General features: G+C 42.3%; 1 protein-coding gene across 2 annotated transcripts in view; it reads left to right on the top strand.

Annotated features, from left to right (window-relative positions):
- The window catches only part of nagpa (N-acetylglucosamine-1-phosphodiester alpha-N-acetylglucosaminidase), a 35304-nt gene that overhangs the window by 13183 nt on the left and 8285 nt on the right, over positions 1 to 13836 (top strand). For both annotated transcript variants that reach the window (XM_078252027.1, XM_078252028.1), the window contains exons 4-10: positions 2003 to 2142; positions 5503 to 5611; positions 9031 to 9159; positions 9921 to 10126; positions 10785 to 10832; positions 11526 to 11654; positions 11894 to 12025. In XM_078252027.1, coding sequence (XP_078108153.1) covers positions 2003 to 2142; positions 5503 to 5611; positions 9031 to 9159; positions 9921 to 10126; positions 10785 to 10832; positions 11526 to 11654; positions 11894 to 12025 — 893 coding nt within the window. The remainder of the gene's footprint in view (positions 1 to 2002; positions 2143 to 5502; positions 5612 to 9030; positions 9160 to 9920; positions 10127 to 10784; positions 10833 to 11525; positions 11655 to 11893; positions 12026 to 13836) is intronic.

Raw genomic sequence — 13836 nt, 5'->3', positions numbered from 1 at the left:
TCCTATATGTATACATTTGTGGAAATAAATCTGTTAGAAATCAGATATCTGAGTTGAAAAAGGGGCATTTATACGCACATCACTTAATACAATACTATTTTGGAAAGTAGGTGATGTAGATTATGATAAATGGGATGCTGAATCTTCAATAATGTTTTAAAAAATAAGATATGTTTGATATTTTGAAGTGTACTGTATATCCTTTTTGATGTACTTTAAAGCTTTAGTGCGTATCTTTTTTATAATGATGTCAGTTATATTCTACCCGTTGCTACAAAGCTTATTAAGACCATCAGCTCCACACAACTCTCTCTGGATTTCTCAGTATGACTATGTTCAGAAGATTGTGGCGTCCGGCGACTTTCGCGCGCAGAAACTCGAGTGAAGATAATGACGTGATGACGGAAGGCTTGTATCATGTGGACGCGCCGACAGTGTTGTTGTCATTACTTAGAATTCCTCATGGGGGAAACCGAATCTACGCACTATAGCTTTAACTAACAATTAATTGTCACTTGTTTTGGATGAACCAAAAACAGAAACACTTTGGGCTGCTTGACCCAGCTGCTAATTTAAGGTTGGGTCATGTAAGGTAAGGTGATTCCTCAGCCTGAGTGGAGGTAACATTATAGGAGTAAAAATAACCAGAGAGGTCACAGCAAGCGATCAGAGTTGTGTAACTGCACCTGTGGCTTCCTGCAGCTGCCAACACATCAGTTTGAACAACTGGATTTGGCTCAAAGTTGTCAAAATAATAGACACAGAGCTGCGGTGTACTGCTGGTATGAACTAACTGAAGGAGTAACGGGGGGAAAGTTCCCTGTTCATTCAGTGCATGCAATGCAGCTCTCTTTGTTGCTATTTTTATGGTGTTTAAATAGTCGACGGTCCATGGACGGAGGGTGCCAAAGTGAGGTTTGGACCTGATCATGAAGCTAGATAAAAGCTAGATAAAAAAAGTCAGAAGATCACCAAAGTTATAACAATTCATCTTAAGGGGAAAACGAGTTTCTGCACTAAATCTCATGGCAATCCATTAGGGATGTAACGATACACTCAACTTACCATTCGACACGTTACGATTTTCTCGGCATTTTTTTTTTTAACAATGAGCTGCAGACAAATGAGTGAGAAATATGCCTTTATTTATATAAACTGTGCAAATAACAGATGTGTCCTCTTACAAATCCCAAATCAAGATAACTAAGTAAATAGAAAAAAATCTCTTCAAATAAATAAACTAAGAAGGCGTAGTAACGTCTGAAGTCAAACAAGTGAAATCTAAAGTAGATTACGCTCTAGGACGTTTAAAAATTGCATCATTCATTTTTTTATCTCAACCGGTTGTAATCTTCACACATTTATATCCATTTTTAGCTGATTCAAGATGCATCGTTACATCCCCACAATCCATCCCATAGTTGTTGAGATATTTCAGTCCGGACCAAAGTTCTGGACCGACATCAGTGTTTCCTCTATGTTGATTTTGTAGTGGCGGCCCGCCATGGCAAACTTTCTGCCACCACGGTATCAGAAATAGGGCAGACGCACAATGTAGTCGCGGTTGCCTTTTTAAATTATCCTGCCGACATAATGTACACAATATAATGTTGCTGCCGCTCACATTGCAATTTAACAACAAGTAGAACTATTCAGAGGTTATTGGGCCCGTCCAGTTTAACTCCACATACTGTTATGTTGATGGAGTTTATTGTCAAAATGTTCACTTTCTTCCGAGTCGACTATTAAACCAACAGCTCCACCAAAAACGTCACGCAATGTAAAATTCATTTTGTAGACCTGTTGTAGATGTTAAGGGCCCTATAGTTCGGACAGACCTTCCCCCACTGCAAAAAAAAATCCTAAAGGAAACACTGGACAGACTGATATTTCCGTCCATAGAGCCACAGTGCTAGCCTATTACGGAATTGCACGGTTATAACATCTTCATTAAATGTCAATAATACCATCCTGCTGTTCTGTCTCCCATCTGTCCCTCCAGGTATCTATCACAGGAGGATGTGTTGGACCAGTCCAACCCGTTCGTCCAGCTGGTCAGCGGTGTGGTGTGGCTGTTGAGGAACGGCGAGGTTTACATCAACCAAAGCCTGAAGGCCGAGTGCGACAAGACGCAGGAGACGGGTACGTACTGTACATTCACATTCCCAATGAAACAGCTTCCTGTCAGCCAGCAGGGTTTGTAGTCTGGAAGAGTCGGCGAAGTTTCTGGCCAATCAAACACAACGGAAGCCGGCCGTCTTTAAGAAACGAGGGAAGAATTAATCAGAAAAACAACTAAAGCTGGGGTTAAGATTGAGTCAAACTGAGCCGTTTTTTTACGGGGGAGATGGCAGGTTACAACCCCCCCAATAATCAGAACTGGGCTTTTTTAGAATTTTTTTGTTCCTTTATAAGGTTTTTGTCGCTTTTTTCGCCACTGTGGCCGGCTTTTTTTTAAACATTTTTGTTGTAGTAGTGTTTTTTGGAAAATGTTTCCAACGTTTTTGTCGCCTTTTTCAAGGTTTTTGTTGACAATGTATTCTGAATTGTTGACATCTTTTGCAAGGTTTTTTTTGGACAATTTTGTCACCTTTTTTTTTGTTTTTTTGCCTCTTGACCTTTTTTGGCGCTTTTTCCGATGTTTATGACGCTTTCTTTTTTTCAACACATGCAGACATGTCCCAGAACCTCCCTAGATAGTTGGAGATCTCAACTACACCCCCCCCCCATTGTTGAACCTAAAGTTACACCCTTGGTTTCAGGGCTTACGTTGCCAAAGTGACTGTCAATACAACCTGGTTTATGGAACAATACCTTTCCAGAGATAATCAAGGTTTCCCCTAGAGCTGGCCAATATATCAATATTATATCTATATCGTGATATGAGGCTAGATATCGTCTTAGATTTTGGATATCGTAATATTGTAATATGACCTAAGTGGTGTCTTTTCCTGGTTTTAAAGGCTGCGTTACAGTAAAGTGATGTCATTTTCTGAACTTACCAGACTGTTCTAACTGTTCTATTATTTGCCTATACCCACTTAGTCATTATATCCACATTACTGATGATTATTTATCAAAAATCTCATTGTGTAACACTACAATATCATTGCTCTATCGATATCGAGGTATTTGGTCAAAAATATCGTGATATTTGATTTTCTCCATATCGCCCAGCCCTAGTTTCCCCTGAACTTCAGTTCAACAGATCGAGTTACAATAACTCACTAATCCTTCTTTCCAAAAACCCCTCTCCCCTTGTCCAGGATCAGTTAATCAGACCTCAGCACAGCAACTGGATCAGCTTCAGTTCAGCACTTATTAAGTGTAACTTAATAACTTAATCTCGGAGCACTGCCGTGCCGTGTTTGCATAACACAGACACTCGTCCGTGACCCGACACTGCCATGTTTGATTAACAGGAACAAGAGTGAAACCAAAGTTCACATCAACTTTTAGAAGTACATACACCTTTATTGTTACAGACATGTTATAAAACAAACGAGCATGAGCTTTCCAAGAACTGATCTATCATCTTTTACATAATGCTGCAACTTATAAACTTTATGGACTCATGGCCCACTAAAGACAGTCGAATGAAGACATTTATTTCAATGCAGAAAAATGTATGTATGTGTTTTTTATTTGAGTCCATAACAATGTTTTTCCTTTTTTATTTTCTGTTTTTAATTTGTTGTTTCTTTGTTTGATTATCTCCCACCCGTTTTCCCAATTATTGTCTCTATATTGTCTCTTTATTTGAACACATGTAAAACGAGTACTCCTTCAAATTAGCATTAGCAGCAGGAAAGACAAGATGTCAAGACATCCCCTGAAAATTAAATGTTAAAAAATCAAAACATTGCTTATCTAGTATAGTATTATATACTAGATGTACACTCCTGTTGGAAAGGTTGGAATCAGCTGTTATATTTCCTTCCTCACTGTTTTAAGTAGATGTGGGACAAAATATCGATACGGCAACATATCGTTGTCCTTCTTCGTGTGATACGAGAATCGATACGCTGGTGCCAAATTAATAAAATAAGGCACTTTAAATAGATTTCCCCGCTCCCAGCGTTGCTGCTTCATGGCTCCTCGAGGTGGCGCTCTACACGGAACGAGGAGAACTTGAACAGAAGTCAACTAGCCGAAGAGGAAGAGGTTTTCAAGGGGATGGCGAAGAGCATCCCTCCATCCATCTCCGTCCGCTTATCCGGGGTCGGGTCGCGGGGGCAGCAGCTCCAGCAGGGGATCCCAAACTTCCGTTTCCCGAGCCACATTAACCAGCTCCGACTGGGGGCAGAATTGCTTTATTGTGATATTATCGGTATCGTAAAGCCATGTATCGTATCGTGAGGTACACTGTGATTCCCACCCCTAATTTTAACAGAGATACAAACCGAAATAATTCACAGACACCTAGGGCCCTATTTTAACGATCTAAGCACACGGCGTGAAGCACCTGACGCAGGTGCGTTTAGGGCGTGTACGAATCCACTTTTGCTAGTTTAACGGCAGAAAAAAGGGTCCGTGCGCAGGGCGCATGGTTCTACTTAGTGTCTTCATTAATCAGAGGTGTGTTTTGGGCGTAACATGCAATAAACCAATCAGAGATCATCTCCCATTCCCTTTAAAAGCCAGGCGCGTTTGGACCTTGGAGCATTGCTATTATGATGGAGGATTTGCACGGTAATCTTCTGCATGTGTGTGTGCTGCTGAGCATCCCTGTGTGTGTAACAAGCATAGTGTGCGCGCGCTGTGCATAAGCCTTGGTACATTTTACTAATTTGCTGTTAAAATAACAATGAAATGCTGCGTTATTGACTTTAGACCAGGTTTTTGTTGGTCAATGGCGCGATCACTTCCCGCTGCCTCAAGATAGTAATACGCCCAGAATGCACCTGAACACACCTCCCTGTAAGATCAGCACGCCCAGAATGCACCTGAACACACCTCCCTGTAAGATCAGCACGCCCAGAATGCACCTGAACACACCTCCCTGTAAGATCAGCACGCCCAGAATGCACCTGAACACACCTCCCTGTAAGATCAGCACGCCCATGGGCGCAAAGATGGGCGCAGGTGCGACGCGGGCGCTGGACAGGAAATTGACAACTGCGTCGCTCTTAAACTAGCAAAGACACTACGTTTTATTAGCATTGGAAATAGTTTTTTTCATTTGGTGGATGTCCCCACAGTGTTGCATGATGGGTGAATACTGTTGGAACTTGCACGTTGAATTAGTTTTACAGTCGAGAAAAGCGTCCGTGACCCTCGATTAATATTGGAACCCAACAGTGCAATGTGGCTCTAAATATTGAGTTGTTGCGTGTTTCTTTGGGCCCTCTGCATCTCCTCAGTGGTCAGATTGAAGAGATTGAAGATGTTCAGCTGATACTGCCTTACACCCTTAGACTAACCTTCGGTTTCTATTGTGAAGTTTAAAGAAAAGGTTTGCTAAAGCCTGTTAATTCCAGCTTCTTTCTTGTACTTTCACAGGGAAATTCCAGACTTTTGTGGACGTGGTGTCGGCCAGGACGGCGGTGGGCCACGACGCCGAGGGCAAACTGATCCTGTTTCACATTGATGGGCAGACTGGAGTAAGGGGGTAAGAAAAGTTCTCTTCTAAACATCTACCCAGTGAAACAAACAAAATGGAAGTAATATTTTTTGGTATTTAGCACCCAGTAAGTTGATGCAAGAGTCAGTCTCCCTCTGGGCAGGACAGAGAGAGCCAACACAGATGTGGAAGAGAGAAAACGTATGATAATTTCTCATATTAACATAAAGTGACTCACAGGCCTTTGAGTCAACACAAAGTGCCCCGAAGTAGGTATTAAATGTGCAGGGTTTGATTTTGCATGCCTGAGCCATACATAGACAAAAAAGCGAGCTCTGTGCACTTTGGATTTCTTTGTCACTGCAGTAGGAACATTAAAACAGGCTGTGAGATAAATAAAACGTGTCGATGAAGTCATTTAATCACCGCAGAGAAAACATTTTCTGTCCAACTCCATCATCTGCATTCTTTTCCGTGTTTTTCAAACGGAAACGCCCACTCAGCCTCAGCAGAAAGCTGTGACATAGGTTACTACAGTAAGCTAGTCAATAAGGATATGAATAATGTAGAGCTGCAAAGGTTATTGAATTAATCAATTAGTTGTCAACTGTTAAAAATCATCGCCAGCTATTTTGATAATCGATTAAGTGCTCATATTATGTTTTTTGGCTTTTTCCCTTTCCTTTATTGTGTTCTATATCTTTTTTGTGCATGTTATAGGTTTACAAAGTGAAAACGCCCAAAGTCCCCCCCAAAGGGACTTACCATCTCCAACAGAAAACACTGTTCACAAACTGCTCCAAACAGCTCTATTGTAGTCCAGCCTTTACTTCAGAGACAAACGTGGTCACTTTGGAACACACGTTATAATGCTCGCCTAGCTGCTAGCATGGCACGCCCTCATACTCTGCTTCTGACTGGCTAGTAGTCCTTACCTAGGTACTGTCAGGGCACGCCCTCATACTCTGCTTCTGACTGGCTAGTAGTCCTTACCTAGGTACTGTCAGGGCACGCTCTCATACTCTGCTTCTGACTGGCTAGTAGTCCTTACCTAGGTACTGTCAGGGCACGCCCTCATACTCTGCTTCTGACTGGCTAGTAGTCCTTACCTAGGTACTGTCAGGGCACGCCCTCATACTCTGCTTCTGACTGGCTAGTAGTCCTTACCTAGGTACTGTCAGGGCACGCCCTCATACTCTGCTTCTGACTGGCTAGTAGTCCTTACCTAGGTACTGTCAGGGCACGCTCTCATACTCTGCTTCTGACTGGCTAGTAGTCCTTACCTAGCTACTGAGCATGTGCGACTCCCAACAAAGATGTTCCAGCAGTGAGCTGTCTCACTCTGTAGCTAAAACAGAGACCTGAACACAGGGTGAAAAGAGGAGCTGCAGCAATTTGCAGTACAACAAAAATATGGTGATTTTTGAAAATAAAACCATGTAAACCTATTCTGATATAACCTCTAAATACCATTATGAACCTGAAAATGAGAAAAATATGAGCACTTTAAGAAAAAAAGTCACTTCTTACATTAGATTGACTTGTTGTCGACCAGAGAGAAGTTTTCGTTATTTTTAAACCTTCAGACTTCCATCCAACCATTCGTTGTTGCAAAAGGAAAAGCAGCCCAGGCATTGGTTCGTGTTGTGCAGAAAGTAGAGCTGCAGAGATGAATCGATTGTCAACTTTTAAATTAATCGCCAACTATTTAGATAATCAGTTTGCGTTATTTCATGTGGAAAAAAATCTCTAATTGCAGCTTGTAAATGTGAATATCTTCTAGTCTCTTCTCTCCTCTGTGACAGTAAACTGAATATCTTTGAGTTTTGGACAAAACACGACATTTGAAGACATCATCTTAGGCTTTTGGGAAACACTGATCGACATTTTTCACCATTTTATAGACCAAACAACTAATCTATTAATCCAGAAAATAATCAACCGATTAATCAACAATGAAAATAATCGTTTATTGCAGGCTTAAAATAAATGGAAGGGCTGAAAGTCACAGAGTGCGCGCTGCTGTTTCTCAAAAGAGACGGAGAGGTCTGTGAGCAGGAGGTCGTCGATCGGACCGAGCTGACTTTAACATGTTTTATTGAGTGGGCGGAGGAGATATTGAGCGGAGATATACAGAGGGCAGCGGCGGACATGGTCAGACATGTCAAGCTTGTTGTGCTTTTTAAGACCAGGTCATTAAAGACAACACATTAATCTCCTGCAGGTCTGCTGCACAGAGAGTGAAAGGGAGAGGCGGATCAATACAATCGATCGGTGGAGAGATCTTAGCGGGTTGAGGCGACCTGAGCCTGTTAGTGTATTAGCTGATCTCACAAACGAACCCTGTCAGAGGTTAAAATGCCTTTCCCTGCACCCCCATTTATCACTGTTACAATCAGGTTGTTTTTATGGTCTGTCAGTGTTTCCATTAGGATTTTTTTTTAGCAGTGGGGGCTGGTCTGTCCGAACAACAACAACCCCCAACTCCCAAATGACTACATCTATAGACTATTTCCAATTTATATTATATTACACTGACTCACTGACCATTTTAATGTTTTCAGATGTTTGATATCAGGACGATGAGCTGACAGAACTGACAAGTTGAACGTTTTGACAATAAACTCCATCAACACAACAGTATGTGGAGTTAAACTGGACGGGCCCAATGACCTCTGAGTAGTTCTACTTGTTGTTAAATTGCAATGTGAGCGGCAGCCAACATTATATTGTGTACATTATATCGACAGGATAATTGAAAAGGCAACCGCGACTACATTGTGCGTCTGCCCTATTTCTGATACCGTGGCGGCAGAAATGTTGCCATGGCGGGCCGCCACTACAAAATCAACATAGAGGAAACACTGGTTGTTTTTATGCTCTATCCTCTCTGGCCTCCTCCATCTTTTGCTTTTTCTCCTTCATCGGTCCATCATCTCTGTCTCACTCTTGCTATCTATTAAAGCCGAGCCACTTCTTGGAAGCTGTATTACCCCGAACAAGTCCTGTATAGACCCAATCACAATGTAAGTTTACATTATGTTCTGGGTAGAAAACTCCCGCATCCCGTACATTCGATTAAACGGCACTGAGCAAACGGGGATGAAGGAACAGCTGGATATACTCTCATCTCCTTCATCTAATATGCATGTTTGATGCTTTCATATGTCAAACACTTTGACTAACGTTAGCTTGGAGACCTAATTTACCTGTTGGGCTGCAGACTAAAGAAAGTGACACCACCCAAACTAGCAGTCAGTCTGACCGGCGGTAACTGTTTGTTACGAACAGCAACAGCAATAACTGATAAAGAAATCCAAAGTGCAGGGAGCTTGTTTTTTTTTTGTGTCTCTTTTTGTCTGTCAAACAACTAGAAGTACTCAACATATTTCTGAACACAGTGTTTGTCTCCAGCTTTTCCATTTCAGTCTGCACTTCATGTCTTGTTACTTTGCGTGTCTGTTCAGTATGAATCTGTGGGAGGTGGCTAAGTTACTGAAGAGCTACGGAGTCATCAATGCCATCAATCTGGACGGAGGCGGGTCTTCCACCTATGTGACTGACGGCTCATTGGCCAGCTACCCCTCTGATCACTGGTTAGCCAATTAACCCTTCCACTCTGTACTTTATATAAGGCCTTTTTATTCTCTAACATGAAATGTTACAATGAGTACAATCACACACACACTAATATTCCACTATTATTCCGAATATGACAACATTCTGAATGTAATACAGGTCATTTAAACAGCATATTCCGTTTGGCCTTTTTCCAAATTAAGCATTGCCGATTAAGACGTGTGATATGCTTATGCTATGTGTTATTCAGTTTTTGAAGCATTCCTTGGACATGTATACAGCACATTCAGAATCTGCGTCTCAATCAGGCTTTTTACCGCAGTTTGTGACAGTTCACGGCCTCTTGCCTGTTTACGGCTTACGGTCAGCTCTGTGCGTTGCTATGGTTACTCTACACAAACCAGCCAGCCGACAGTTTGCAGGGCTGCGGTAGAGATCCACGGCCAGAAGGAAAAGAAGGAGAGAAACAGCTACTTTTAAACATCATCAAAGACTTGGATATCAACAGGTTTTTGGATGTGAGCTGACCTTTTTCAAGAAGCTGGTTGAAGGAATGAAAGAGGAAATCCTTTTAGTGAAATATTCACTGTCATTAGCCATGCAAACAGCTTAGAGGAATGTTGTCTTTTTCGGAATAAGGGCAAAAACCGGAATTTTATTTGCACATAATTGAGTCAATGACAGATGTGATTTATGAGAAAGATCTAATAGATTTTTGGAGCTCAGGTGCTCTGGATCTGTCGTCTGATGCTCTTCACCGTTCATCTTCCCCTACCAGCGTTCCAGACAACAGGTGGCGCTGTGCTCGGCCCGTCTCCACCGTCTTGTGTGTTCACCAGCGGCGCTGCCAGCCGGAAAACTGCAACGGCCACGGAGACTGTGTGGACGGACGCTGCCGGTGTCATCAGGGCTGGGAGGGTAAAGAATGTGACTCTCTGGTGTGTCAGCCGCCGGCCTGCGGCCCTCACGGTGTCTGCACTGCCGGTAAGTGTACATGTGGACGAAAACCAGGGTTATTTTTCATGTGACAGCCGTGGCCGGAGGCATTATGTTTTTGGGTTGTCCGTCCATCCACGCTATATTTTAGGAACCCCTGGAGGGAATTTCTTCAAATTTGGCACAAAAATCCACTTGGACTCAAGAATGAACTGATTAGACCTCACAAAATGCATTTTTGGCTATAACTCAAGAATGTATACGCTAATTATGACAACATTTCACCCAAATGAGTGTTTAATAGGATAAAATTATGAAGCAATGGCAATTTTTTTTTTTATCCAAAAACACTTTCCTGGCCGTTAGTCAACGCCATAACTCAGGAACAGAAGGGAAGACATTTGGTCGGATACTGAATTGGTGACACTGATCTTAAAACTGTGGTGATTGTTTGGATCTTCTGTGCTGCCAGGTTAAGGATGTGGAGGTGTGCCAAGCATCCGTTTTTTGCCAAAAAAATACACTTAATATCTTATATTAAATTACTTCAAAGTCTTCACTACATATAAATTATAAGTCTGGACAGACATGACGGGTTGGCGGAGGCAAACAACCGCAAGGCGTTAATTCTAAGTTATGTTATTAGGGTAAAGTTGACTCATTGGGTATATTTCAAGTCTTTTTGTCTGTGTCCTCTGTGTTGCAGGCGGTTGTGTCTGTGATGCTGGATGGAGAGGAAAGAACTGCAGCCAAGGTAAACACACACACACACACACACACACACACACGGGTAGTTCATTTAGTCTGAAACCTAATTATTTTTTGGGCATTTTTAGGCCTTTATTTCCACAGGACAGATGAAGACATGACAGGGGGAGAGAGGGCAGGCCGGAGTCGAACCCGTGGCCGCTGCGCTGAGGAGTAAACCCCTATACATGTGCGCCTGCTCTACCAACTGAGCTAACCCGACCACAGACCGATTCAACATTTATAGAAACGCAACCCAATGTCACTCAGCGGCAGTCATGTAACCGTGGATCAGACTTGTCGGTGTGTTTTGAGGCGGTGTGAGAGTCCCGTACAGGAAACAGGAAATCACTGCCTCTATCGCTGCCACAAGTACGTTTTAAAACACCAAACGCAAGCACGGAACTGCCCGTTTCCTCCGTCCCTCCGTCTTTTTTTCTTTCTCTCTGTCTCCGGGAAATGAAGCTGCCTTCAAGCGCGCTCAGAAATGTCGAGATCTATTTCAGTGACACTCCCACCGCCGCACAACCCTGCGGCAAATCACAGGATCGCCTTTTCTAGCGAGTCATTTCAACCCTGAGGGAACGGAGAAACCATTCATGATGTTTACATCTGCAACAGATAACCCAGATACTCCTGAACAACCTAATCATAACCAGGATACAAGTGCACACTTATTGATTTCTCCTCTTACTTACAGAGTGCCTCCCGGGTTTCTATGGTGACGGCTGCAATCAAACCTGTGCCTGTTTTAACGGCGGTTCCTGCGACCCCGTCCACGGACGCTGCGCCTGCCCCTCTGGTTTCCACGGCGACACCTGTGAACAAGGTAGAACTACATCAGCAGTTACACCACATCGCACCAAATGTGTCTTTATCCAAACAAGTTTGAGTTTAAATTTGAATGACCTCATTGAAAAAAAAATGTAATTATTCATTTATTCATTTATTCATTCCCTTGGTTGTGAAGATTTTTGGGGTTTTTTATTTCAATTGTAAAAAAAAAAAAAAAAAAAAAAACATCGCTTCACTTCCTTTTCACATGTTTAATGTGTGTCTCTGTGTCAGTGTGTCCTCTGGGTTTCTTCGGGCCGTCCTGCGCTCAGGCGTGTCGCTGTGACGACCTGTGTCCATGTGACCCGCAGACAGGAAGCTGCAACGCCATGCTGCAAGGAGAGACCAACTACACCTTACACAGAGGTACACACACGCACAAATTCCTAGGGCTGCAACTAAAAAATTATTTTCATTTATCATTTAATCTGCCGATTATTTTGGTCGATTAAAGGGTTAGTTGTTTTGGCCGTAAAATGTCAGAAAATGGTGAAAAGTGTGGATCAGTGTTTTCCCAAAAAGCCCAAGATGACGTCCTCAAATGTCTCGTTTTGTCTACAACTCAAAGATATTGTTTACGGTCACAGAGGAGAGAAGAAACTACAACATATTTAACAAAGCTGACATCAGAGAAACCGATTAATCGATTATCAAAATACAGGGTTCCCGCGGGGTCTTAAAAAGTCTAAAATTCTGAACTTACTTTCATAAATTTCATTTAGTCAGGTCTAAAAGAGGTTCTACCCTTATTCATTCCCAGAAATGCTTGCCGCAGAAAGTATGGAGTCGTAGCCTACAAAGAAAAAGTATAGAGTCGTAGCCTACAAATAAAAAGTATGGAGTCGTAGCCTACAAAGAGAAGTATGGAGTCGTAGCCTACAAAGAGAAGTATGGAGTCGTAACCTACAAAGAGAAGTATGGAGTCGTAGCCTACAAAGAGAAAGTATGGAGTCGTAGCCTACAAAGAGAAGTATGGAGTCGTAGCCTACAAAGAGAAGTATGGAGTCGTAGCCTACAAAGAGAAAGTATGGAGTCGTAGCCTACAAAGAGAAGTATGGAGTCGTAGCCTACAAAGAGAAAGTATGGAGTCGTAGCCTACAAAGCGGAGCTCTAGAGTCTTTGCTCTGTAACAAAACCAGCAGAACGCTGCCCTCAGAACGTTGGGTCGGTGTGTTGTAGTTCTTTCTGGGGGATATTGGTGTTGGTACGTACGCGGTGAGAAAACAACAAATCCCCTGATCCCGCGAAATACATCTGCGTCTCCTCAGAGTTTGTTAAAGTTTGGCTAGGCCTACGTGTGGAAAGTGTACTTTTAACGAGACATGGCTAGATCACAGCGATTTCCGCTGTTGGTTACAAGCGGTAGGTACCCAGCTCCAGGTACGAGGCTCGCTGCAAACTTTGTAAAAAAAAAAAAAAATATTCAATTAGGGACTCTGGGTGTGAAGGCGCTGGAGTCGCACAAAAAATGATTTTCTTTTCAGAATGTCTTTGATTTGAATATGTTTTTGGTAATGTGTCGTGTAGGTCTTAAATTTCAATCTTTATGGTCTTAAAATGTCTTAAAAATGTCTTAAATATGACTTTCTAAAACCTTGCAAGAACCCTGAAAATAGTTGGCCAACAATAGTTGACAACTAATTGATTAATCGGTGAATGTTTGCTGCTCTACACATTTACACTCACGAATCACACGGTGGTTATTACTTTAAACAGGATGAAAGAATGATTGTCTTCATTCATTCATCCAGCTGAGTGAAAGGTGTGTTTTGTCTACCTGCAGCATGTCAACTGCTTCCTCTTCTTCCCTTCCATAGATACACTGATCTGATATTGGATATTTCAATACGTTATTGTCTGCTACAGGCTTTTCCATCAACCTCCAATCCTGTACTTGTTGGGTTTCTAAGAAACTATTGACCACATCTCTGATAAACACAAGATTTAAAGTGTTGCTTTTGCGTGATTCTTTGTGCAGAAACTCAGTTTTACAGATCTGAGTTTTGAATCAACTAATCGACAAAATATGAGTTTTAGTCAACTAAGAATTTCTTAAATTAAGGACAGTCCTACAAACTTGTGTGTGTCTTAAGCTGCAGACACACCGACCAGACGACCGTTGGCAGACAAGGCAGCGTGACTGATCAGTCTCCCCGAGTTGGTCAAAAGTGCCTCAG

Source organism: Sander vitreus, chromosome 6 (genome assembly GCF_031162955.1).
Source record: "Sander vitreus isolate 19-12246 chromosome 6, sanVit1, whole genome shotgun sequence".
In the NCBI taxonomy this organism is placed as follows: domain Eukaryota; kingdom Metazoa; phylum Chordata; class Actinopteri; order Perciformes; family Percidae; genus Sander; species Sander vitreus.
This window is presented reverse-complemented; position numbering and strand designations above follow the sequence as displayed.